The sequence below is a fragment of the Lampetra planeri genome, chromosome 3 (genome assembly GCF_965212315.1).
Source record: "Lampetra planeri chromosome 3, kcLamPlan1.2.h2, whole genome shotgun sequence".
NCBI classification, from domain to species: Eukaryota; Metazoa; Chordata; class Hyperoartia; order Petromyzontiformes; family Petromyzontidae; genus Lampetra; species Lampetra planeri.
The window spans coordinates 1817315-1845150 of NC_136109.1; the positions used below are offsets into that span (position 1 = coordinate 1817315).

Below are 27836 nucleotides of genomic sequence, written 5' to 3' on the forward strand. Positions count from 1 at the left end.
CCACAAGACAACTTAGATTAAGGCCATCAGTCTAACTCTGTACTACAACAAACATGGCCAAAGCAAAAACTTTTCGAAAATTAACCAAATAAAGCCATAAGCAATGAAAAACTGATCATAGGAACTGTGACCGAATTTTCACAATAAACGACGTAAACAACATGTACTACCAAACTCTGCAGCCATAGCTGGCTGCATGAGTCACTCCACAACAGCAGGAGCATCAGTCGGAGTGTGTGAGTGTGTGGGTGTGATTGTGTGAGTGTGTGAGTACGTGCGTGTGTGCACGTACACTCGTCAGGGTTCGACTTCGACGTCTCGGGGTGGTGAAACGTGTGAACCGGCTGAAGAGTCAAACGTCGTTGACATCCACAAACCCGCGTGCAGGATCCGCCAGCGGAACACGGCGGGCTCATTCGCCATCAGCCTGGTGTTCAAGAAGAAGGTGTTCCACTACGTGGTGGACACCGACAAGTCCACCAAGTTGTCCATCCCCGAGGGCCGCAAGTTTGACGCCCTGTGGCAGGTTGGGTTGCCGCTCAAGGGGGTCACCCCGCACACACACACGACGGTGAAGCGACGGAGGGGTTTTGTTTGTTCATTGAGAACCCACGGCGTTGTCGTGTTGGGCATTTGAAATTGCGGGGGTCGTGGGTGAGTCAAACTCAGGTTGCAGCTTGCAAATGATTGACCAGAGGGGTGTATGGGGCTTCATCATCATCATCATCATTCGGATTCATCAGTGAGTCGTGCCCAGATACAGACTTGCTATGAGTTGGGAGAAGTAGACATAAGAGTTGGGGTTATTCAGTAAGCCATACACAGTAAGCCATACACAGTAAGCCACACCAAGTAAGCGGGATCCATAAACACGTGGAATTCCCACCACCGGCCCTGCAGGGCTGTCAACAGGAGACGAGCACCACCGCCTCGATGCTTGTTTGAGCAGGAAATCGCTTCGCCATGAAAGGCAACAACAGATTGTAGACGAGTCTGCAGGGATTCATCTTCTTGGTTCTTTCGGTAAAGTCACGTCGAAGGGAAATAATAAAATAATAAAAATAAACCAATAAAATAATTCTCACGACGTTTCGGCCACAACGCAAGCAGCCGTCCTCAGGTGAAGAACAGGTCTGTCGGAAAGACAGCGTCTAAATGAGCTTTCCGACAGACCTGTTCTTCACCTGAGGACGGCTGCTTGCGTTGTGGCCGAAACGTCGTGAGAATTATTTTATTATGTAGTATTTTTATTATTTTATTATTTCCCTTCTACGTGACTTTACCGAAAGAACCAAGAAGATTGTAGACGTTCAAATTTTTTGACGCGAGCGTGTTTACAGTAACATTGATAACGCAGTGGGGATGACGACGACGACCAGCTCGATGTTGGTGGCGATGCGAGCGGTAAGGAACCGAGGCTCGGGGTAGACAGGCCAGCAGCGTTGTTTCTCACAAGCCCAGTTGCGTTTTAAGCGCCCTTGCTCAACATCCTCTTGTCAAATACCGCAAGTTCCTCCGCTCTTCCGCTTTGTAAAACATTTGTAAGCTACGGAGACAACGCCCACGTTGTCGCAACCAATGTGACGATGCTGAAATTGAGCTTTTTATGGGCTCGGACAATTTAATTTGTTTGGCTATGTCGGGTGGTGGAGGGTTTCACGACAACAAATTTGGCCACGTTAATCCATGATGGGCATGTCAGCCTGACTCAGCCAATCGCAGCTCTTGTTTGTGCAACAGTCGCAGCAACTTGTAACACGCTTGGAACAAAGTTGCCTCGAGTTGCAGAGGAACGTCGCGATGACTGCTCGGGGTGTCTTCGTGTCCCTTGCGTCTGATTCCTTCTCCCCGTGTCCCCGTGTCCCCGTAGATGGTGGAGCATTACAGTATGAAGGAGGATGGACTCATGTGCGCGCTCGGGGAGGCGTGCATCTGCCCGGAGTACGTGGGTGAGTACACATCACGTGGGTCTGTGCACGATACGTGGGGGAGTACACATCACGTGGGTCTGTGCACGATACGTGGGGGAGTACACGGTGAGTGTATGGTGAGTGTATGGTGAGTACACGGTGAGTGCACGGTGAGTACACGGTGAGTCGACGGTCTCCACGCTCACCCGTACTGCACGTGCTGCTGCCGATGGGGGAGGTCACGGCCATGGTGGAGGTGGTGGTTTAGTTTATGGTGGAGGATGTTGTGGTGCAGATGGAGATCATGGTGGTGGTGGAGGTGTGGCAGCAGTGATGGTGGAGGATGTTGTGGTGCAGATGGAGATCATGGTGGTGGTGGAGGTGTGGCAGTAGTGATGGTGGAGGATGATGTGGTGCAGATGGAGATCATGGTGGTGGTGGAGGTGTGGCAGTAGTGATGGTGGAGGATGTGGTGCAGATGGAGATCATGGTGGTGGTGGAGGTGTGGCAGTAGTAATGGTGGGGGATGTTGTGGTGCCGATGGAGATCATGGTGGTGGTGGAGGTGTGGCAGCAGTGATGGTGGAGGAGGTGGTGCAGATGGAGATTATGGTGGTGGTGGAGGTGTGGTAGTAGTGATGGTGGAGGATGTTGTGGTGCAGATGGAGATCATGGTGGTGGTGTGGCAGTAGTGATGGTGAAGGATGTTGTGGTGCCGATGGAGATCATGGTGGTGGTGGAGGTGGTGGTTTAGTTGATGGTGGAGGATGTTGTGGTGCCGATGGAGATCATGGTGGTGGTGGAGGTGTGGCAGTAGTGATGGTGGAGGATGTTGTGGTGCCGATGGAGATCATGGTGGTGGTGGAGGTGGTAGTTTGGTTGATGGTGGAGGATGTTGTGGTGCAGATGGAGATCATGGTGGTGGTGGAGGTGTGGCAGTAGTGATGGTGGAGGATGTTGTGGTGCAGATGGAGATCATGGTGGTGGTAGAGGTGTGGCAGTAGTGATGGTGGAGGAGGTGGTGCAGATGGAGAGCATGGTGGTGGTGGAGGTGTGGCAGTAGTGATGGTGAAGGATGTTGTGGTGCAGATGGAGATCATGGTGGTGATGGAGGTGTGGTAGTAGTGATGGTGGAGGATGTTGTGGTGCAGATGGAGATCATGGTGGTGGTGGAGGTGTGGCAGTAGTGATGGTGGAGGATGTTGTGGTGCAGATGGAGATCATGGTGGTGGTGGAGGTGTGGCAGTAGTGATGGTGAAGGATGTTGTGGTGCAGATGGAGATCATGGTGTAGGTGTGGTAGTAGGGATGGTGGAGGTGGTGGTGGTTAGTTGGTAATAGTTGAGGTGGATGTGAGAGCTGGAGTGGTGTGTGATGCCCTCGTGTGTGTGCGGTTTTTTTCAGATCTGTATGGAAACTACGTGGATGTGAGTTAAACCTTTGAATTAAAATCAAATGAAAACGCATCAAATGACACACCAATGCAAGTAAACACACAACACAGTAACTTTACGCACTCAGGCACACATACTGTACACACACACACGTGTACACATGTACAAATATCTCCCTTGTAGCCTTAACAGACTGATGGGGCAAGTGCTGTTAGCGAGCACCGATGAACACACACGTAGTTACACACACACGTAGTTACACACACACACACACGTAGTTACACACACACACGTAAGAATAATTATAAACACAAGCACACAGACATACGGAGAGGTGCGCACAGATACACACACATACACAAACACAACGCACTGCCGTCCAACCTAGGGACCCCCCCCCCTAGTGGCAGCTGTCCCTACGCGACACAAGGGGATGCATCCTGCGCTGTCTGTGTCCATCCCACCCCGCAGCAGGCGAGCACTCACGAACCCACGCGCAAGAATTGGTTTTCTTCATCCTTCCCCAGCGCCCTGCGGCTGAAAAACCTCATCCCGGTAGGTCACCTACGAAGGGAAAGATCCACTCCCCCCCCACCCCCGTGTGGAGGACCGTAGAGCTTGGGAAATCGTCGGTAGCGCTGTCTTATCACCAGCACCACCACCGCCGCCGCCTGGCTGCTGCTGCCATCCAGCTCGTGTTTGTGGTTCTTCTGAATCTGAGAGACGCAATTTGCTACCAAACATGACGACGCTCGATCTACAACCAAACGTGACGATTCATCATCAATCATAGGCCATTGGTCCCCGTGAATGATCAATTTAAGAATAACTTAATCCTTATCTCTTCAAAACTTTGATGGTGCTCTTTGTTGCTGACCGCTTGACGTTGTGTGTTAAAGCCACTTTGTTAACCAAAAACCAAAATCAACCCGTCGGTCGAATGGCCGAGCCAAAGCTGCAGTGGCTACTCCGTGCGAGCCGCAGATGGCGCTGTCCGACCATCAATCGTGGCGCCGCGGTCGAGGAAGTCTCCGTCTGTTGGGATCGGGCCTCCCTCGTCATGGACACGTCTGGATGGGCCGTTGCCTCCAGTTCGAATGCTAATGGCGTGCCCACGGTGTAAACTTAATCCCTCTCCACATACGAGGCAGATGACGGCGGCGAACATGGACGACTGTGCCGTACTGATGAGACCTAGCTAGGACGGAACTGGTCTCGACTGAAATCTTCACTTAAAGCTTCCGTGACTGCAGGAATTCATATTATTTGGGTCTTTTGGTAAAGTCACGTAGATAGGTTGAAAGAAAATAACAATTTTGACCTATCTACGTGACTTTGCCGAAAGACCCAAAGAATACGGTCTCGACTTCTTGCCTCTGCGATGCGCGTTTGAGTCGAACGCTACGTAGTTTATTTATAACCAATACCACGGAGGCAGCGGTAGCAGCAGCAGCAGCGGTGGCTGCGTGGATCTGGCGCTGCGTGCATGGCACGTTCGCCGCTGACGCGGTAGGCAGCTCGGAACTTCGCCACGGTCGCGCTCCCGGCGATGTCGCGGTGATCGTTTTAGGGAAGCACATTGTCCCACCGCGGCTGTCCGCCGTTGGGACGGCCACATTTTCCCTTTTGAGTTGGGGGTTCTAAACGACAACGTGGTCGCACGTGCAGTCATTTTGTGCCCGTGGTCTGGGCAAGGCTGAGAGCTTTTGTAGGTGCAGTGTTGCACACCTCTGTGTGTTGTTAAATCTAACTGCAGTGTTTGGTTATGGCTAAAGTAATGATGTCAAATATCTCCCTTAGCAAAGAGACTTTCTGTCTCACCTGCATGTCTGTCTACCTGCCTTCACACCTACTTACCTGCCTGCCCTACCAACCTACCCACTCACCTACCTACTCAGCCACCTACCTATATATTTACTCACATACCCACCCACCTATCGACCCACTTACCTACCCACCTACCTTTCTCATCACCCAAGACTTACCTACTCACTACCCACCTATGTAGTCATCCACCTATCTGCCTGCTCAACCATACACTTTCCTTACCCACCACTTACCCACCACTTACCCACCTACTCATCCACACGCCCAACATTGCCACCTATACCATACAATTTTGTTGAAATTAAAATACAACTGTTTTTAATCTTAGCGAAGAAAACACATTCTAAATATCGACGTTTCAGCTCTCTGGCCTTCATCAGGAGAATGGTAAACAAACAACGTTTAGCGTCACTTCGTATGCGGCCGTGTGGCTCAACGGTGGAGCGAGCGGCTCGCGATCGGAGGGTCGCGAGTTAAGAATCCTGGTTGTGGGGTGTTGTTCACTCGGCCCATCATCTCTCCCTCCGGGGTCGATACAATTAAGCACCACTTTGTGGGGAAGCATCAGCAGCGGGTATCCTGTGGACAGACTCGCCCCTGCCATAGAAATGTGTAATTTACATTGCTGGCTCCGCGTGGCTGGTAAGCGGCTGGTAAACAGCAGGCGAGCACCGCTGTTTTAATGATGAGATGAGCAGAACATCGACCTCACTCGACTCAGCGTCTAGCTAATGGGCTCCATCCCTTATCCACGAAGCAGGGACACCCATTAGGAGGCTGCTGTTGTTGTGGATTCCCATTGTAGCTAACACGGTGGGGAGGGGGGGGGTCATGATGGTGTCCATGCCATGAATGAGTAGGTGGATGTGATTGTGTGTACACGCGTGTCAGTGCATGCGTCTGTCTTTTTACGTGTGTGTGTAAGAGTGTGCGTGTGTCTATGTATGTGTGTGTGTAAGAGTGTGCGTGTGTCTATGTATTTGTCTTTGCGTGACTGTGTGACACTTTCTCCCCGATGTAGGCTATACGGGGGATCTTTGTCTTTGTATGCAAACCTATTGCTCGGTAGACTGCGCCATGAACCCAGTGCCATCATTGGACACGAATGGAGGGAGTTCCATCTGACCCAGCCCGAACTGAGTCACGAGATTGGCTCGTAAACATCCGCGTTGGGGAGACAAAGGTGGCCGTGCATTTATCCCGGCCACACCACCCCCTCGGGGAGGATTGTCTTTGTGAGTCTGTATGGCAGCTTGGGGTGGCCTTCATTCAGCAGTGGATTGATCATGGCTGATGATGACAATGATCAATGGTGGTGGTGATGATGGTTGTGGTTTTGATGGTGATGATGATGGTTGTGCTTTTTGTGAAGGTGATGTCAATGATGATGGTGGTGGTGATGATGGCGGTGATAATGGCGGTAATAATGATGGTACAAATGTTGATGACTGTTGTAATGATGATTGTAACGATGGTGAGAATTTTTATGAGGCTGGTGATAATGATGGTAATGGAGGATGTTGATGGTGGTGGTGGTAGTGATGATGATGATGATGGCGGTGATGGTGACTGGAACTCACGTCTATTCACAGGCCATCACCAATGGATTCTCCAGTCCGGAGCCACCCATCGAGAACCCAGGTAACGACCTGCACCACCCTTGCGGGCAACCCCGCCGACATGCCTGCCTGAGTGAGACCGTGCCCCACCGTATTCCTCTAACTCTGCATCCCTCCCGTATCCTCCCCGTGTCTCCCCCTTGTCCCCCCGTGTCCCCCCCCCCCCGTGTCCCTAGGCCCGGTCCAGAATAACGTGTACTACTCGAAGCCGCCGCTGCCCGGAGCTGCGGTGAGCGACGCGGAAGGGGAGGGTGTGTACAGCGACCTCAGCGACCTCCGCGGCATCTACCTCAACCGCAACCTCCTGCAGCTGCAGCACAACACGGAGCTGGGCTCGGGAAACTTCGGCACCGTGCAGAAGGGGACCTACACCTTGGCGGGGTACGGCGGAGTGGGGGGCTCGCGATCGCCCCGGTGCGGACACGGAACTCGCGTCGTGACGGGTACCGTGCGGGGGCTTGCAGTTCGGGTCTCTGGGGTTGTTGTTCTGTGGAACCAGGCGGGACCCTCAAAAGGCCAGGGAGTGGCAGTGTCATTTGCAGGCGTGACCGAACAGTCTTTCGATGTTTGCCCCCCACGTGTCCCCATCTCCACCATCTCCACCACCACCACCATAACCACCTCGATCACCACCATCTCTACCACCAATACACACCACCACCACCTCTCTGGCGAGCAGGAAGCAGGTGCAGGTGGCCGTGAAGGTCCTCAAGCCCGTGGAGAACCAGGAGATTCTGAAGAAAGACCTGATGGAGGAGGCAAAGCTGATGCACCAGCTGGACCACCCGTTCATCGTGAAGATGTTCGGGGTGTGCGAGGGAGAGGCGCTCATGCTCGTCATGGAGATGGCCCCACTTGGGGCCCTCAACAAGTACCTCCGCGAGCACCGGTACGCGACGTCACCGCACCGGTGCGGCGACGTCACCGCACCGGTGCGTGATGTCACCACCATCACCGTGGTGGTCGCTACTCCACTGCATATGGCTGCTGTGACCCAGAGCTGTGGAGGCAGTAGCGAGGGGTTGGTGGATCACACACAGATGTTTAGAAACTCCCTTCCCATGGGAGTCCAAGAGGCGCCGTACCCTGACTCGCCAGTAGAAGGCGGTACAGCAAGTGGGCTAATCGACATCTGTTCCCATCTGTAGGTGTGGGATAGAGTGTTGCCCCCTCACACAAGGTGCAGGTTTGCTCTGGGTTCTCCTGCTTCATCCCGTAACTTAACAAACACACACACGCAGTGGAACCGGTGTTGGAAAAACATCTCCATCCTGAGTAATCACCTGCAAATTACTCAACTGGCATCACACTCAGTAACAACACCATCCTGCGAAAAATAGTTTTGAGACTCGGTGAAGCCTCCTGGGTCAACGAGCATCCTCATCCTTACCATCATTCTCACCATCACCCTCACCATCACCCTCACCATCATCGTCACCATCATGCTCACCATCACCCTCACCATCATCCTTACCATCACCCTCACCATCATCGTCACCGTCACCATCATAATAATAATACATCGCCGTGGCGACGGTGGTTGTTGGCGGAGGTACAGCGGCACGATGCCGGTGGAAAACATCCTGGAGCTGATGCACCAGGTGTCGGCCGGCATGAAGTACCTGGAGGAGCGCAACTTCGTGCACCGCGACCTGGCGGCACGCAACGTGCTGCTGGTGAACGAGCGCTACGCCAAGATCAGCGACTTCGGCCTCTCCAAGTGCCTCGCCAGCGACGAGTACTACAAGGTGCTTGCCTGGAGTGTGCCGATGGTCGATGTGGTGGAGATGTGTCCTGGTGTGGCTAAGATGCTGACTGCGGGAGGCTACACTGGATGTGGCGTGCTGTGCGCCGCTATTTTCTGCGTCGCCGATGGACTAGCCACAGCCAGTGGTGGAAATTCCGCATTCTTTTTGTAGGGGCAAGTCTAACCATGTGATAACCACTCAGGTTTAACAACGCACAATAGGTGTGCATCACTGCACCTACAAAAAGCTCTCAGCCTTATCCAGACCACCAGCTCCAAAGAACTGCACGTGTGGCCATGTTGTTGTTAAGATCGCCTACTCAAAAAGGTTGTCGGCAATGTGGCCGTCCCAACGGGCAGCAGTCCTCAGCCTGACCCCGCAAGTCTTGTGCCCCCCCCATTCCCCGCTGTGCCCCAGGCCTCGAACGTGGGCCGCTGGCCCATAAAGTGGTACGCGCCCGAGTGCATAAACTACCGGCGCTTCACCAGCAAGGGCGACGTGTGGAGCTTCGGGGTGACCATGTGGGAGGCCTTCTCCTTCGGCAGCAAGCCCTACCCGGTGAGTGACGGGAGGGGGGGGGGGGCGGGGGGGGGGAGTTCGCAGGCAGGGTGAGGATACATAGGCGGCAGGATGGAGTCAGTGGCGAGGAGTAGGCAGCACAGCGGTGACGCTCGCGCCTTGCAGCCACGAGTGCCTGGGTTCGATTCCCAACTCGGACCCCTCTCTGTGTTGAGTTTGTAAGTTCTCCCCCTGTTCTGCAGAATGAGAGTTGGATTATCTCTGAGTGTAGGGCGAGCGGTAGCGTAGTGGTTAGCGCACTGCACTACGGCGACCCGATTTCGATTCAAGCTCACAGCCAACATCGGTGACGAATATCTGAACCGGTCATGGGTCCATGAATACCCGGTGCGGTGGGCGAACATCAGGCTGAGAAAACGAAGGTGGGGCCTGGCGCGGTGCTGGCTACCCAGTCCCTTTGCAGGCTGACATGCCAGCCTGCAAAGGTGCTCGCTAACAGCACTTGCCCCAACGGTCTGTAAAAGGCTATACAGGGGATCTTTGTCTCTGCGTGTGCGCGCGTGTGTAGAAGATGAAAGGCCACGAGGTGCTGGTGTTCCTCGAGAGGGGGATGCGTCTGGACAAACCGGAACATTGCCCAGACCCCGTCTACCAAATCATGCTCGCGGCCTGGAACCTGAGGTGAGGCGCTCCCTCCCACCTTTGTGTCTCCCACACAACAATTCCACCTCCATCATCCACCACCTCCATCATCCACCACCTCCATCATCCACCACCTCCATCATCCACCACCTCCATCATCCACCAACTCCATAAACCACCACCTCCACAAACCACCACCTCCATCATCCACCACCTCCATCATCCACCACCTCCATCATCCACCAGCATCGTGTCTCCCCTCCCCGTGCGACCCTCACCTCCGCGTCTCCGTGTCTGCCCCATGCCACCCGCAGTCCGGACGCGAGGCCGATGTTTCAGGAGATCGACATGCAGCTGGAATCTTTGAAGAACGAGACACTGAACCTCGGCAAGGACACCCTGCCGCCCAAAATGCCGTCACGGAGGAGCACCGCCAGGCCATGAGGGTGGCCACAGAGGGGGCTCTCTTCATGCAGGCCTCACTCTCCTGCCCATCGCAGGCCTCGCCCACGCAGCCTCTACCCATGTAGGCCTCACTCTTCCCCGCATGCAACCTTCATCCCACAGAGATTCGTCGTGTGCAAAGCTTCTTCCTTCTTTACAGGCCTCATGCATACACAGAGGCATCTACTCACATGCAATCTTCACCCACGCACATTTAATCTATCCTCTCCATGCAGGCCTCACCCAGAGTCTCTTATTTTAATGCAAGGCCTCATTCATACAGCGAGGCCTCTACTCCATTCATACAGCCAGGGCATCTCCTCCATTCATACAACCTCTACTCCATTCATACAAACCAGGCATCTACTCCACCACAGGCCATGCCACACACTCTCCTTCTCATGCAGGCCTCGCCCGCACAGATATAACTTATTCTATGCATGCTGATTGCACTCACAGACAACCTTATCATTGATAATCGTCATTCATCATCATTGATAGAATGACCCTGGTCATGGGAATGTGGAATTTCCACCACAGTTGCATTGCTTGAATGGACAGGGAGAAGCTTTTACTTGTATGTATGTTGACCTTCTTTCGCACCGTACGTAGCCGGCCGTGCTAATCTTTTTTTACTTGTGAAGTACAAGATGCACGGATATATTTAAATGTCCACGTGTGTGTGTGTAAGTGCAGAGGAGAGCGGTAGTGTAGCAATTAGCGTGCTGCGCTATGAACCCTGCGACCCGAGTTCGATTCCTGCTCACAGTCAACACCAGTGACGATTATCTGAACCGGTCCTGGGCTTCCCCTAGGTCGACTCAGCCTCAAATGAGTACCTGGTGCGGTGTTTAAAAACATCGCCACTGGGGAGACAAAGGTGGTCGGGCGTGGTGTTGGCCACCCACCCCCTCGTGTACCGTGCCGGCCTTCATAGGTGCTCGCTAACAGCACTTGCCCCAACGGTCTGTTAAGGCTATACAGGGGATCTTTGTTTGTTTGTGTAAGTGCGGATGAGGCTCGTGAAGGACGCTACTGGGCAGTTGGAGGCAGTCGCCCTTCAACAACAACTGAGGGCAGAGGAGCGACGCTCACAACAATGAGCGGAGCGCCGGGCGTTTAAAATTATGAAAGTTGGCATTGCAGGGGGTGCAGCTGGTATTGCATATACCGGTCATCTCAGTTAGCTAACCCATAACACCTGCTGGGTCTGTCCCGAAACCTCCTCCTGTCAGCGAGCCTTCGACACTTCACGTGGCTTCAAAGTGCACCTAGCCTGGCACAGGCGCTTTGGTGACGTCACCGTCACGGAGTGGCGAATGGCGGAGCTTGGTATTGGTGTTGTTAAAGGCTTGAAAATGCTAGATCGTAATATTCATGCTACTACTGATGTGTTCACAAGTTTGTCCGTTGTTTCGCATATAACTCAGTAACCAACAGCAGCATAATCGGGTGGCTGTGTGTTTGTGACCAGATCTGTATAATTTTATTGATATTGGGCACAAGTGTTGGGTGTCTCTCACTTTCCGGATCATGCAACGATCCGGAGAATATAGTAACATGGGGGGAGGGGGGAGATTCAAAACTGTAAACTTTTTGGGGAAACCCAAAATCTGGGGATAATTCTTTAACTTTGCTATTTGAACACATGCCTACAAAAGCTGGTATGCTGACTTTTTAAGATAATGCTTTATTGAAATATGGCGTTAAGATTGTAAAACCATGAAGCTGACATTCCTGGTTTTTTTACCTCCCTGGACTGGGGGCTAAGTTTTATTCTGCTGCTGTTGCACTCGTTTGTATTTGTATCCAGTGCCTATGCCCGTTGGCACCCGGCAGTTTTGTACGGCGGTGAAATGTAACGCAGCCCGTCGCTTATCCGCCCCGACCAATTAAGCGCCCACATGCAGTGCAGGACTGGTACACGGCTTAATTTCCTGTCATTTGCTCCAGACGTTCACGAATCCGAGTTAGTCACACGCAGCATTAGTGAGCACCTGACCGCGCGAACGTTGGCTGGAGAGTCCGGCGAAGCGTTGCCCTGCGGCGTTCATTCTGCTTTTTCTCCATCCCTGTCGGTAACGGTGTAACGACTGTCATCCTCCGTAGATTCTCACTTATCCCACCAATTTACGTATCCGCCTAGACCTAGGATACTTGCAAGGCGGTAGTGGTGTCGTACTGTACAATGCTATGTTTTCTATACTTTTCGGATAAGTGTGACTTTTAAGCTGATAGCCATTGTTGGTTGTTTTATACACACAAATGTAAAACATGGGGTGGAGCGGTGGTGTAGCGGTGAGCACACTGCGCTATGAACCTGGAAACCTAAGTTCGATTCCAAACTTCGGCTAACATCAGTAGCGGGTGATATCTGAACCGATCTTTGCCTTCTGTCACCTTCACCAATCTGTACCGACCAGCGAGGTAAAGTATGACAAAATAACCCCCAAGACTGGCATGGCGTTTGAAAGGCCTTAATCTAGCACTGGACTATTCTTTCTTCATTCAGCCATGTTGTTGTATCCTGTCCTTTACATTGGAATCTCCAACACAGCCTGAGCTGTAAATAGGCAAAAATTGCCTGCTAAAGATACATTTAAGCAGGAAAACATTGATACGTTGTAACTTCCTAAATGGCAGAGTGGTGTCACTTGCAACTGACACGTCTCAGCCTTATTCAGACCACAAACTGAATGCGGGGCCATTTTGTCGTCAAAGAAACACAATCGCAAACAGTTGAGAATTGGTGGTCCAAAAGACAACGTAGCCACTCATTCACTTCTGAGCTAGTGGTCTAGACAAGGCTGAGAGTTAGAATGCGATGCTGCACACCTCCACGTGTCGTTCACGCCATTTCCCCTTATTCTCGTCATTTAGAGATTTGAACTAAAAGGCTTGCATGTGACTTGGTTTTGGAATCAAACTTTGACAGTGTTTGGGTTTGAGACGTGTTACCTTTAAGTATTTAAGACCGCAAATACGTGTTTGTTTTTTGTTTTTATTAATCTTTGCAGTTTTTTTTATACAACTGCAAATGTTACTCGTTAAAAATATAACTTTTCAAATAAGCACATACAATAAAAAGTGAAGTTTCACGTTTAGCGTTGGACGTATTGCTGTACACGGTGCGCGGGTGCCGCTCTGCTGCAGAGGTTTGCGGTTCTATTGCAGTCGCCGCCCTGGTTAATAATGCAGTTGTGTATTCACCGTGATGGTACCACGCGCCGTCTGCTTCACCCACAGTAGACGTTAAAGATCCCGTTGTGTCACTCGCAGGAGGAGGCCACCATGTGCCAGCGTTATGGTCCACATTTAACAAATTAAAAATTGCACCGCAAATTACTCAATTGGGATCACACATACAACAGCAACATCGCCCCTCCTACTGTGAAAACTGGACGGGACCCTCCTGAAACAGAGTCTTGAGACTCACCAAGGCTTTCCTGGGTAAACACGCGGAATCCCGACAATGACATTGAAAGCTGCTGTCCACTTCACCACCTCTCTCAATGCTATAGCGGCCTGGAGTAGATCTTCATCATCATCCCTCTCTGTTTAATTCTCGTCACCACGACCATCTACCTGGCTTTAGGTTTCCTGTTGTTACACTGTTGACATTTGTCTCATTGTTGTTGTCGGGGCTTTATGGAGATGATGTTCACGAGAGATTCTGACGATTCGGATCGTGATCATCCAGAGCTCTTTCTCAAGGCGATTGTAATGAGGACGATGGTGATTAACTCAGGCACTCGAGTTTTTAAACGAGATAAACAATTGTATTACAGACATTCAATTCGCACCAACAATGACAACCACAACAATCATAATAATTTAACAGCAACGACTTAATTTCACCCTCCAAAGAAATAATTCCCTCAAACATTCCAAGCCGGCATGACCCTCTTGCCAAAGAGTCTTGAGACTCACTTTAGCCTCATGCGGCAGGGTGGCTGCGCAGTGGTGACTCTGGAGCCTCACGGCAACAAGAGCCTGGGTTCGATTCCCGAATCGGGTCACTTTCGCTGTTGAGTTTCTCTGTTCTCCCCCTGTTCTGCGTGGGTTTCGTCCGGGATCTCCGATTTCCTCCTCCTATAGCAAAACCCCCACACACAGTGGAACTACTATTGGCCACGGTTTCCTCCTCCCATAGCTAAATCCGCCCCCCCACACACACACAGTAGAACTACTATTGGCCAAAGCAACATCCCAATGCTGAAAATGTATCGTACTGTCCGAATTATACGACGCTCCCGAAAGTAAGACGCACCCCACATCTGCAACCAGTGTCGGTGCCAATGCAGTTTTACAGATCTGTACTCGCATACAAACACACACACACCGGATTATAATACACACGTAAAAAATAGTCATACGAATATAATGCACTGCCCAAACTTTGCCATCAAAAAAACAGGGAGAGCAAGCACGCCTCTTAGAATACAACCCGGAGACAAGGCTCAATACCCATGGCGCGTGTCACCGTCTCAGATCGCCTGGTGGCAGCGTGAGACGTGGTAAGGGGCGATTTTGGTGGCCAAAGTTAAATCGTTGGAGAGACACGACTGTAAGCAGAGCAGTACGTGTGTGTGTGTACCCAGGGCAGATACTGAAGGGTGCCCGGGATCAAAGCGGCCGAGAGCCGCGTGGTGGAGAGGTTTGGTGGAGCCGAGCTCCACAATGGGAAGCGACAGAGCGAAGGGCCTCAAAGGAGAGAGTTTTCACTCCGTGCGCTCTGCCACGGACCCGCCGTGACGTGCGGATCAGAACGTGGACACTGACGATGGCCGTGTAACGCAAACTGAACAGTGCGCACGGCCACGTGGAATGACACTGAGATAGAGCGAGCGGGACGCGTGCGAGTGAGGATCATCGATGGAGTAAGTGTCGCGTTGTCGACGTGAGGGTGTTTGATGGGTTAATGCTTGTTGGGGTTACGGTAGATGCTGTTGAATGTTGGCGTTGGGGTTGTTGGTGTTGTTAGTGTTAGTGATATTCGGGTTCTGAATATTGCTGGGGTTATGATTAGGGTTGGGGTTAGTGTAAGGGATGTTGCTGATGGGGTTCGGGTGGATGTTGGGGTTCGTGTTGTTAGGGCTCGTGTTATTGTTGTTGGCGTTGTTGTTGCTGGGGGGCTTGCATCGGGTGACCCCGATTGGGGGGCCCCTGGGCTGATTGCGAGTGCTGCGCATGAACAGCGGAGATCCCAGCGGGCCGTGGGGGGCCGGGTTGATGCTGCCCCCCTCGCGGGTTCCTGCACGCAATCAGCATCCTCATCAGAATCGTCATCAACATCGTCGGCATCAACATCGTCAGCATCAACATCAGCAGCATCCTTTTCATCATCACAGTGAGTATATACTTGTGTAGTGACAACGCTGGATGTCAACAGCCTGTGGGTGCAGTACCGGCCTTAGAGGGGCCCGGTGTGCGCTGAATGATAGCGCTGGATGGCACCAGGCTGTGAGTGCAGTGCTGACCCTACAGGACAGGATATGGGTGCCGACCGAAGGATGGGGTCGTGTGAGGCCATGACACTCTGGTTGACCCGGGAGGACACGTGACCAGTTAAGTTGACAGAGGGGCCCCAAGAGGGGGCTAGGGGGTGTCACGTGACTGGGACCCAGATCCTTCCCGAGGATTCTGGAAGGTGGGCGTGGCCAAGGGCGGAGCCGGTCACGCCACAGAGAATATAAGCCGGGTCCCGAGAGGGACCAGGGTTGGTGTTCATGCGACTTAGTTGAGCCCATTACACTCGTATATGTGGGTGTGTGTTTGTGGGGAGCGGTAGTGCAGAGTTTAGCGCGTTGCACTATGAACCCGGTGACACGAGGTTGATTACCGCTCACGGCCAACACCAGTTCACGATTATCAGAACCGGCCCTGGGCCTCCCCTAGGTCGACTTAGCCCGAAATGAGTTCATAGTGCGGTGTGTAAATATCGTCACTAGGGATACAAAGGCGGGCCACCCATCCGCTCGTGTGCTTCCCGGCCTTCATAGGTGCTCGCTATCAGCGCTTGCCACAACAGTCTGTTGAGGCTACACAGGGGAACTTTGTCTTGGAGGTGGATGAGTTGAGTGGGTGCGTGAGTGTATAGGTGAGTAGAAAGTGTGTGAGCTTTTTGGTGAGCGTGTCGGTCAGGGAATAGGTGAGCGTATTAGCGAGCGAGTGAGCAGAGTGGACGATTGCTTGGTGAGCGCGTTGTGGGTGAGCGCGTTGTGGGTGAGCGCGTTGTGGGTGAGCGCGTTGTGGGTGAGCGCGTTGTGGGTGAGCGCGTTGCGATTGAGGTTAGCGGCTCACCAGCCTCGAGTGCCAGGCCGTTGCGCAGCGCCGCCTTGGGCTTTGTGCAGTGGAAGAGGAAGCAGAGGGCGCAGACGCTCACCACGAACGCCATGAGGGTGAGCGCCACCACGCTCAGCGCGAGCAGCAGGCCGATGCTGCGGGAGGCGCCACAGCAGAGACACTCACGACCCGCTTGTCACCCTTCACCACCTCTGATGTGACCAAGTCACCACCCACTCACCCTTGCCACCGTCCTCACCTGAGCGCGCGCATGTAGGTGTAGTCGTACTCGTAGTAGCTGATCGGGTCACCACAGCAGTACTTTAAGTCCGCGAACCCGCAGCAGTGCACGTGGCCCGGCTCATCCCCTTCGCGGGGACACATGAAGGGGTCCACGGGGAGACCCCGGGCGCTCACGTACCCCCCACACAGCTCCCCTCGCCCGCACTCCCCCATCACCGCCTCCTGCGTGCAACCAGGTCTGGAACGTGGCGGTGGTGGTGGAGGTGGTAGCGGTGGCAGAGGGAGAATTGAATGGTTATGGTGGTGGTTGGAAGAGTGTGGGAGGCTGCTGGTGGTTCTGGAGGTGGTATCGAGTGGTGATGGTTGGTGGTCGTGATACAAATGGTGGTTATGTGTAGATCAGCAACGCACGTGAATCTAGAAAACCCACAGCAACCGCGTCGACTACTGCGAAACACGTTGTCAGAACCCTCCTGCCAAGGAGTCTCGTGGGAAAACGAGCGAACTCAGCATAACAACAACCACCAGCCTAACTACACTAGTTACCACGTGACTGGTGTAGTTACCCAGGTGGTGACCACCAGGCTACTACACTAGTTACCACGTGACTGGTGTAGTTACCCAGGTGGTGACCACCAGCCTAACTACACTAGTTATCACGTGACTGGTGTAGTTACCCAGGTGGTGACCACCAGCCTAACTACACTAGTTACCACGTGACTGGTGTAGTTACCCAGGTGGTGACCACCAGGCTACTACACTAGTTACCACGTGACTGGTGTAGTTACCCAGGTGGTGACCACCAGGCTAACTACACTAGTTACCACGTGACTGATGTAGTTACCAAGGTGGTGACCACCAGGCTAACTACACTAGTTACCACGTGACTGGTGTAGTTAGCCAGGTGGTGACCACCAGGCTACTACACTAGTTACCACGTGACTGGTGTAGTTACCCAGGTGGTGACCACCAGGCTACTACACTAGTTACCACGTGACTGGTGTAGTTAGCCAGGTGGTGACCACCAGGCTACTACACTAGTTACCACGTGACTGGTGTAGTTACCCAGATGGTGACCACCAGGCTAACTACACTAGTTACCACGTGACTGGTGTAGTTAGCCAGATGGTGACCACCAGGCTAACTACACTAGTTACCACGTGACTGGTGTAGTTACCCAGGTGGTGACCACCAGGCTAACGCCACTGGTTACAACGTAACTGCTACTACGGACCGGGACCAACAGCTTGAGTCCAGGTCCACGTGTTGGAGACTCGTTGAACGGAGAACGTAGACGAAGGTTTCTTCCAGGATGAACAACCACCCTGGTCCCTCTTGGGACCCGGCTGATATTTATAGATTTGAAGCTTTCGTGACTGCAAGGATTCATACTCTTAGTTTATTATTATTTTATTTTAATTTTATTATTTAATTTTTATTAATTTTTATTTCAGTTTTTTACCTACGTGACTTTACCGAAAAAACTAAGAGTATGAATCCTTGCAGTTACGAAAGCGTCAAATCTAGAATTAATACCCTCTACGGGGAGGAATTTCACCTATCTTCCTCAAGAGATGCCGCGATAACAAGGTAATACCCATCGCTTTCACACTAATAACTTGCATCTTTGAATCCCTGCCTCACTTGATACAGCAAATCTGGCTGTGACGGTCCCACCTGATGACGGAGACTTGTGTTGCCTCCGAAACGTCGTGATTTTTATTATTTTATTTTTATTAATTTTAATTTCATTTTTTACCTACGTGACTTTACCGAAAAAACTAAGAGTATGAACCCGGTGATATTCTCTGCGGCGTGGCCGGCTCCGCCCTTGGCCATGCCCACCTTCCAGAATCCTCGGTAAGAATCTCGGTCCCAACCACGTGACCACCCCTAGCCCCCCACTTGGGGCCCCTTTGTAGACTTAACTGGTCACGTGTCCTCCCGGGTCAACCAGAGTGCCATGGCCTCGAGTAACCTCGTCCCTCGGCGACACCCACACACCCTGTCCTGTAGGGGCTGGCACTGCACGCCAAGCGTGGTGCCATCTCGCGCTGTCATTCAGCGCTCACCGGGCCCCTCTCGGGCCGGTACTGCACCCACACTGTGACTCGAGTTGTATGAAAGTTTTTGTTTAAGTTGCTGTCACCGCTGTGCTCACGCACCACGGACCTCCCGTTTCGAATAGCCGGGAAACTGGCTGGACGGGATGGTCCGTGCGACAAATCAGGTGACCTGGCACCAGACACACCTGGGTGCTCGGAGCCTGAGAACAATAGGGTGAGATGGAGTGGGCGGAGCCAGAGAACAATAGAATGGGAGGGGAATAAGAGAGGGGGTAAAGGTAACACAATGGCAGAGTTGTAGTTGAGACGATGGCAGCAGCGAACCTGAGGAACCAACTCGAATGGATGCAGGCGGGACTCGGGCCGTCATGGCTCAGCTGCAGGCCGCGGAGTTTATGAAGAAGACCCGGGTTGGACACCCGTACAATGGGCGCTGCTTCGGAACCCGGTGAGTTCGGAATTGATTTGTGGGGAGGTGAGCGCGAGTCGGTAATCGAAGAAGTTACTCGACTTGTAACCCGAACAACAGCACGGCGAGCGATCGTGAATCGTTTTCAACACTTGTCTCATCATCATCATCATCATTTTCCACCACACTCAATCCACTGCTGGATGAAGGCCTCCCCCCCAACGCGGCCGCCACCGCTCTGCACACCCCGCGCCGATCCCATCATCGCTCCGTCTCCACGCGGGACGTCCTCACAGTACGCGTTGCGTTCCTCGGCTGCCGCTCCGCTATTCGTCTCGACCGTCACTGTCCCTCGTGACCACGACGCGTCCTGCTTGTCCACGCAAGCGCTCTCTCGTTCCCCGTCACCTGTGTGGATGACGGTGTCTCTGAGACCTTGAATCCGTGAGCTTCCCATCGTGACTTCACTCACAAATATAGTTCGCCTGCGTGCGTGTATGTGTGTCTGTGTGCCTGCGTGTTTGTGTGTCTGCGTGCCTGTGTGTCTGCGTGTTTGTGTGTCTGCGTGCCTGTGTGTCTGTGTGTGTGTGTCTCTGTGTGTGTGTCTGTGTGTGTGTCTCTGTGTCTGCGTGTGTGTGTCTGTGTGTCTGTGTGTCTGTGTGTGCGTGTCTGCGTGTCTGTGTGTTTGTGTCGCTGCGTGAATGTGTGTCTGCGTGTCTGTGTGTCTGCGTGTGTGTGTGCGTGTCTGTGTGTGTCTGCGTGTGTCTGTGTGTCTGCGTGTGTCTGTCTGTGTGTTTGCGTGTGTGTGTGTGTGTCTGTGTTTCTGCGTGTGTGTGTCTGTGTGTCTGTGTGCCTGTGTGTCTGTGTGTCTGTGTGTCTGCGCTACGAACCCTGCGACCCGAGTTGTATTCCTTCTCACGGCCAATACCAATGAAGATTATCTGAGCTGGTCCTGGGCCTCCCCTAGGTCGACTTGGCCTCAAATAACGCCTCTGTGTGATGTGTAAACATCGGCACGAGGGAGACAAAGGCGGCCAGGCGTGGTGATGGCCACCCACCCCTCGTGCGCTGTGCCGGCCTTCAAAGTTGTTCGCTCATAGTGCTTGCCCCAACAGTCTGTGAAGGCTATACGGGGAATCTTTGTCTTTCGATTGCTGACTCGGGGTAACATCCATGGCGAGCGATATGGGAACCGTCCTTGGCGCCCGTCCTCTTAAGGAAACCCGCAATGATCAGCGTGGTGAAGTATGGTCGAACAACTCCCATGACTATAACGGGATTGGAGAGGCTTTCATTCGGCAGAGCTATCATTTATTATCTTTTTCAAAGACACAATAGCAGTTTTGTACGCTTATTTTAAGGCGGGAACGGAGGCTCGCAGCGAAAACCGCAAGGATTTGATTCCCGTTTCGGGCGCCTTTTTGCGTGCGTGCGTGCTTCCTCAACACAGTTCTGCATGGGGTTTCTCCGGCTTTTCTGGTACCCTCCCATAAGCCACACAATGCAACTGCTGTTGGCCAAACATCCTCACACTGCTGAAGCACTACCAGCAATTGACTCAATTGGGATCACAGAGTAGCAGCAGCAGCAAGAACATCGCCCCCCCCCTCCCTGTGAGAACTTGGCAGGAGCCTCCCGAATAAAGAGTTGAGACTCGGTGCGTCTCTCCTGGGTGAACGGGCAGAGTTAGAATAACAACAACCATAACAACAACAACAACCATAACAAAAACAACAAAAATACATTTCGATTTAAAGCTTTCGTGACTGCAGGGATTCATCTTCTTGGTTCTTTCGGTAAAGTCACGTAGAAGGGAAATAATAAAATAATAAAAATAAAACATAAGAAAATACAATTCTCACGACGTTTCGGCCACAACGCAAGCAGCCGTCCTCAGGTGAAGAACAGGTCTGAAGAACAGGTCAGACCTGTTCTTCACCTGAGGACGGCTGCTTGCGTTGTGGCCGAAACGTCGTGAGAATTGTATTTTCTTATGTTTTATTTTTATTATTTTATTATTTCCCTTCTACGTGACTTTACCGAAAGAACCAAGAAGAACAACAATACTAGTAGCGATGGCGATGGAGCGACTCATAATTGCACTGGGAGAGAGTGATATGGGAACAACGTGGATGAGAGAACGGCACCCTCGTTAGAGACATCGTCATGCACAGCGGTGAGCCGTGAGCACGCGGGGTGCGCAGAGCGGCGGTGGTCGGCAGGAGGCCTTCATCCAGCAGTGGATTGAGCACGGCCGATGATGATGAGGCAAGTGTTGAAAACGATTCACGATCGTTCTGATTAATTCGCCATTCTGTTGTTAGGGTTACAAGTCGAGTAACTTCTTAGATTAATGATTCGCGTTGTCCTGGAAACGCGCAGCTTTCAGATGTCATGGCAACACATAACTTTGAGTTGGCATGGCAACACATAACTGTGTGGCCACGTGGTTGTGCGTCTCATTCATTAGCAGTCGAGGTAGCTGTGTACTGTCGTGCCGCTACAGTCCTGTAGACTGTAGCGGTATCGCGCAGCGCCAGGGTCGACAGCGAAAATAACAAGAAGAGACTTCTTCTTGTTATCGAATTCGATACAAAACTCAACACTTGAAGAGGCGCAATGCGATGTGAAGACGAGACGGCGGCAGTCCTTGATTGGACAACGTCCCGGAGCGGTCCTTCAATTCCCAACTCGACACGAAGGCAGCAAAATCACGCCAACAGACGATGCAATTCCTTCCCACACCCTTCTCTCCACACCATGTACAATGTAAATGTGTACGCATCCCATCAGCCAAACGGCCTCCCTCCTGGAAGCGCATGATCTCAGGAGCGTTGGTTCAGCACAAGCAAACTCTGGACCGGTTCCGATATTCAGTGTCTCATCAGGATGTCTGTCGTGAATACACAGAGCGCACACGAGCCCATGGCAGGTTCTCCATCGCATCGTCTCCCACTGTGACCTAGGATCTGTCCACTGCTGGATGAAGGCCTTTCCAATCCGTGTATATGCCGTTGTAATCAAAGACATACACGCACACGTAGATACACAAACACACACGCACCTTGGGTATACTGTACTTGCACGCAGACCGTGGGGGAAAGCGCTGCTTGCGAGCGCTTATTACTGAGGGGGTGGTTTTGGTAGAAGCACGCCCGGCCGCCCTGGTCTTCCTCGTGGTGATGTCTACACATGGCACCAGGGACTCATTTCGAGGCTGAGTCGAGCATCGTGGAGGCCCAGATAACCGTGAGCGGGAATCGAACTCAAGTCAACGGGTTCAGAGCTTAGCGCCCTAACCGCTACTCTACCGCCCTCCCCATTTACAAAGACACATTGACACACACACACGTACACACACGCGTATTCACACACGTGCTCACACATACGCGTACTCACACACACACGCGTACTCGCACACACTCGTACTCACACACACACACGTACTCACACGCACACACGCGTATTCACCTACACACACACACGTATTCACACACTCGTACTCACACACTCGTACTCATACACGCACGTGCACTCACACACGTACTCACACACACACTCACGTACTCACACACACACACGTACTCACACACACACACGTACTCACTCACACACACGTACTCACTCACACACGCGTACACACACACACGTGTACTCACACACACACGCGTACTCACTCACACACACGTACACACACACGCGTACTCACACATGCACGTGTACTCACACACGCACGCGTACTCACACAGACACGTACTCACTCACACACACACACACGTACACACGCACGTGTACTCACACACGCACGCGTACTCACACACACACCCATACTCACACACACGCGTACTCACTCACACACGTACACACACACACGCGTACTCACACATGCACGTGTACTCACACACGCACGCGTACTCACACAGACACGTACTCACTCACACACACACGTACACACGCACGTGTACTCACACACGCACGCGTACTCACACACACACGCGTACTCACACACACACCCATACTCACACACACGCGTACTCACTCACACACACGTACACACACACGCGTACTCACACATGCACGTGTACGCACACACGCACGCGTACTCACACAGACACGTACTCACTCACACACACACACACACACGTACACACACACACGCGTACTCACACACACACGCGTACTCACACACACACGTACTCACACACACGCACACACACGTACACACGCACGTGTACTCACACACACACATGCACACACACGCGTACTCACACACACATGTACTCACACACACACGTGCACTCACACACACACACGCGTACTCACACACACGCACACACACGCACACACACGTGTACTCACGAGACGCGCTCCGCGAGGGTGACGATTGCACTCTCCGTGTGGCGACTTGAGCCGCGCTCCCGGGGAACCCGCAGCAGCCGCAGCAGCAGCCGCAGCGATCGTAGTGGAGGAGGAGGAGGTGGAGGGGCTCGAACTTGGCTGAGTGAACTCTGGGGTCGCGATGCGTCCTCTCGTCTCACGCTCCAGCCTCTCCAGCCCTCTCTTTCCCTCCCCTCTCTCCCGTAGAGTTCCTCTCCTCCTCCTCCTCGCATTCTCTTATTCGCCCTCCCACTCCCGCCAGCTCCCTCCCTCCTTCTAATCTCTCAGGGTCTCTCTCACCACCCCACCTTATCCCTCCCCCCCCCACGCTCCCCCCCTACAGCCCCTTGTCTCCTCTTGTTTCCCATCTCTCACCTTCATCGATGCACCTGCTGCCTGCTCCTCCTCCCCGTGCCCCCCTCTCTCGCTGCCTCGTGAACTCCCCCTTCCCCCTCGCTCCATCTTTTTCCCGTGATCCCATCTCCACTCCACCCTTGCCTATACCTCTCTTAGCATTTCGCTTAAACATCTGCACTTCCCCCTCTACGTTCTGCCATCCCACGTATTCCCATGTTTTTCGCGCAAGTGCATTGCTGTTTAAACATCAAATAATGCATTGTGTCCCATCGATGTAGGTTCGTGCACCGTTTTCTCCAGCAACGCATTTTTTGCTCTGATTGATATTTAGTTTTCCTTGCTCTAATTTACATAATGGGGGTTTTCTGCTTTTCGATTTCGAGTCTGTTTAATCACGACTGGGTCGACGTGAGTCTTAGCATCTCTCCGTGATTATTTGGGTCTCTGTGAGACTCTACGGGACGCTGTGTGAGTCTATATGACCCCCGTGTAATCGCTTCGGCTGGGCGTCTGAACCCGGATTGACACACAGGACGTCAGCGGGGTGACGGTTTCTGAGTGGGCCACTCGGCCACTCGGCCACCACACACATGCACGTGTGAGTGTGTGAGTGTGGGCAAAAACAACATCAACAACAGTCGCCTTTCGCTACGAAGTGTCGGCGATGTCACCACGTCGCTTGTTCCAGGCCAGCTGCACCAGCTGAGTGTGTAACCACACACACACATCCAGCCTGCTCGGTCGGTCTGTAAAGGGTTATTCAATATCCAGTGCCCAGGGACCTGGCCAATTTAAATCAACGTGATTTTTTAAAATTAAATCAGCGTGGAGAGATGCATGCCCGGATTTACATTACTTTCGAAATATTCCCTTCTTTGTTAACATATTCGTACCATATTAGTAACACAGTCGGCTTAAATCTGTTTAATGTGCAATGCTCTGTGTAGATTGGTTTTGTTACTCGTGCTACGATCTGGAGGTAAATATGCCCCCGCCGATTTGTGCTGCAAGGAATTTAATATCCAGCTTTGAGTTAACGCTGATTTGCGTTTGTGTAAAGAGTTGAGATTCCTCATGTGAGGTGGTGTTCTTTTTTTCCCGATTGCTGCCTATCTCATTGCTGTACTTAATTTGATTTAATAGATTTGGTCGCTGTTGCAAATGAGACTCCCTGCTGGGCTTCTCACTCTGGTCACGAGAGACGGGAGAGCAGTCCGCTGCCACAGCGCCGTGATGGTTGTCACATCGGACTTGCAATCATCCAGAGGTCGACAGCTCTCCTGGATCCCCTCGCCCCTTCTCCCCGGTCCCACCCCTCCCTCCCCCCAGCGGTTCCCGCCCCTACTGAACACATCTGTGAAAAAGAGCTTCATAGCTTATCGGATTTCTCCAAGATAAATAAAGAATCTGGTATACATAGGTGGGGTAAAGTGTGGGTGATCGCCCCACGCATTCCAATACTTCCAGACAGCGTGGAAGAGTAAGAAATGGAGTTGATGATGCTGATGTTGTTGATGATGCTGATGTTGTTGATGATGCTGATGTTGTTGATGATGTTGTTTATGATGTTGTTGATGGTGTTGTTGTTGATGTTGTTGGTGATGATGCTGATGTTGTTGATGAAGCTGATGTTGGTGATGATGCTGTTGTTGTTGTTGATGATGTTGTTGTTGTTGATGATGTTGTTGTTGTTGTTGATGCTGATGTTGTTGATGATGCTGATGATGTTGTTGGTCATAAAAAGCACGATGCCAGTGGTCGTTGTGATGGTTATGGTTATGATTATGACTGTAGTTGTGGTGCTTCAAAAGATGATGATGATGAGAGTGGTTGTGGTGGTTATAATGATATTGATGGTATTGATCGTGATGATGATGTTAGTGGTGATGATGATGATGTTGATGAGTGTGATAATGGTAGTGATAATGATCACAATATGATGATGATGATGATGAGGATATTGATTATGGTTTGGATGATATAATAGTAATAATGGCGACGGCGATGATGAGTGCCTGAGACGCGTGTGGCTGTGAATGAAGGTGGTGGTGGTGGTGGTGGTTGTGGTGGTGGTGGTGGTTGTGGTGGTGGTGGTGGTTGTGGTGGTGATGCGAGTTATTCCCGGAGAACCTTGATGTAGTTAATTACATGAGAGGCTTTAGCGACTGAAGGCCGATTCGCATTCCTCGCCTCCACAAATGCGGCATCACACGCGGAAGACCTTGACCCGTCCACGTGTGTGTGTGTCCGTGTGTGTGTATCTGTGGGGAGCGGTAGTGTAGCGGTTAGCGCGCTGCGCTATGAACCTGGCGACCCGGGTTCGATTCCCGCTCACGGCTAACACTAGTGACGATTATCTGAACCGGTCCTGGGCCTCCCCTAGGTCGACTCAGCCTTAAATGAGTACCTGGTGCGGTGTGTAAACATCGCCACTGGGGAGACAAAGGCGGTCGGGCGTGGTGCTGGCCCACCCACCCCCTCGTGTACCGTTTCGGCCTTCATAGGTGCTCGCTAACAGCACTTGCCCCTACAGTCTGTTAAGGCTATACGGGTATTCTTTGTCTTTGTATGTCTCTCCGTGTGTGTGTACGGGAGCGGTAGCGTAGCGGTGAGCTCACGGCGACGAACCCGGCTACCCCAGTTCGATTTCCTGCTCACGACCAACAACAGTGGCCAATATCTGAATAGGTCATAGGCCTCCTCGAGGTCGACTTCGCCTTAAATGAGTAACTGGTGCGGTGAAACATCGGCACTGGGGCCTTCACAGGCGCTTGCTAACAACCACCGTCTCGTATTCACCACACAATGCACTTCGGCTCTGGAAATATTGAGGTTGATTTCCCGAATTCGAAAAAAAAATCGAAAAAAAAGTATATTCTTGTTATGATCGTTGCCGACCCTTGCCTGAGCGTGTACGCGGCTAAAACGGGGGTTAGCGTCATGTCTCGATATTTACAATTTATCCAAAAGTGCCGAAAATGCAATGTCCCAAATAAATGCATCCGTGAATGTATGGGGCCGGTACTCAAATAAATAAGCAGATAGCCCTTTTTAATATCAGTCTCTCCACGTGCAAACTAAACAAGTGTTTGAACACATCCCATCAACCACCACGAACTTCAGGGATGGCATCGCATCAGCAGCATTGGTTGAATAAGAAGCAAACCTGTGGTCGGGATTCAATGTTCAGCGTCACATCAGTCGAGTCCGGCTCGCTTGAACCAATGCTGGCGAACTGTCCCATTTCTAAAGACCAGGACTCACCCAGTGCATTATATCAACACTTCGACGTAGGGGACGTAGGGGACGGAGGCTGGGTAAGGGCGGTGTTGTTAACCACACCACCACCATCGGCACTACCACCTCCCCACTCAACTACGCGCACCGATGCCGTGACCTTCATTAGCGCTCGCCACCAGCGTCTAGCCGGACTGTCAATGCGGTCCCTCGCTGTGCGTAATCACGAGGGCGGCAGAGGAGGCGGCTGCTCCTTTGCCTAACAGAGGCGCACGGAATTGTGCTCAATAAGCTGCGGTCGATAAAGGGCTTTGTGAGTAAGAAGCAAGGCGGGTGCTTCACCACGGCCGTGGCGCGAGTCCCGGTCGCTCTCCGCGTGAACCGAGCACCCAGGCATTCGTATGTTGCGTATCTGCTGCTTACTGCCCTGTGGAGCCAGTGGTGGATATTCCACGTTGCTATGGCGGTACCAATTTTGCCCGTGCATAAATGAAGAAGAGTGGGATAATTATGAAGAGGAGTCTACCCCCGGCCACGACAGCGCTGAGGGGGTGCTGAAGTTGGCAGCAGCTTTCAATGTTGTTTTTTGTGATTCCGCTCGTTTACCCAGGAAAGCCTCATCGAGTCTCAAGACACTTTGTTTTCAGGAGGGCCCTGCCAGGTTTTCGCAGCAGGGAGCGATGATTGCTACTCTGTGTTTGTGATCCCAATTAATTCTAATTTTCCAAATGTGCTTATTTGGACCTTGAGGCTGGCACATA

At 52.2% G+C, this 27836-nt stretch overlaps 1 protein-coding gene and 1 pseudogene across 8 annotated transcripts in view; one reads left to right on the top strand and one right to left on the bottom strand.

Annotated features, from left to right (window-relative positions):
• The window catches only part of LOC144736013 (tyrosine-protein kinase SYK-like), a 34062-nt gene extending 20863 nt beyond the window's left edge, over nt 1-13199 (top strand). For 6 of the 8 annotated variants that reach the window (XM_078618675.1, XM_078618655.1, XM_078618647.1 and 3 more), the window contains exons 5-15: nt 388-526; nt 1871-1949; nt 3313-3335; nt 3774-3857; nt 6722-6770; nt 6925-7129; nt 7428-7637; nt 8301-8496; nt 8914-9054; nt 9584-9696; nt 9972-13199. In XM_078618675.1, the coding sequence (XP_078474801.1) occupies nt 388-526; nt 1871-1949; nt 3313-3335; nt 3774-3857; nt 6722-6770; nt 6925-7129; nt 7428-7637; nt 8301-8496; nt 8914-9054; nt 9584-9696; nt 9972-10101 (1369 nt within the window). In that variant the 3' untranslated portion in view covers nt 10102-13199. The remainder of the gene's footprint in view (nt 1-387; nt 527-1870; nt 1950-3312; nt 3336-3773; nt 3858-6721; nt 6771-6924; nt 7130-7427; nt 7638-8300; nt 8497-8913; nt 9055-9583; nt 9697-9971) is intronic. The other 2 variants (XM_078618677.1, XM_078618676.1) reach the window with 2 other exon arrangements.
• A 1836-nt stretch (nt 13200-15035) lies between these two features.
• LOC144734492 (protein shisa-like-2B pseudogene) lies at nt 15036-17288 on the bottom strand (annotated as a pseudogene).
• Between the last annotated feature and the right edge of the window lie 10548 nt (nt 17289-27836).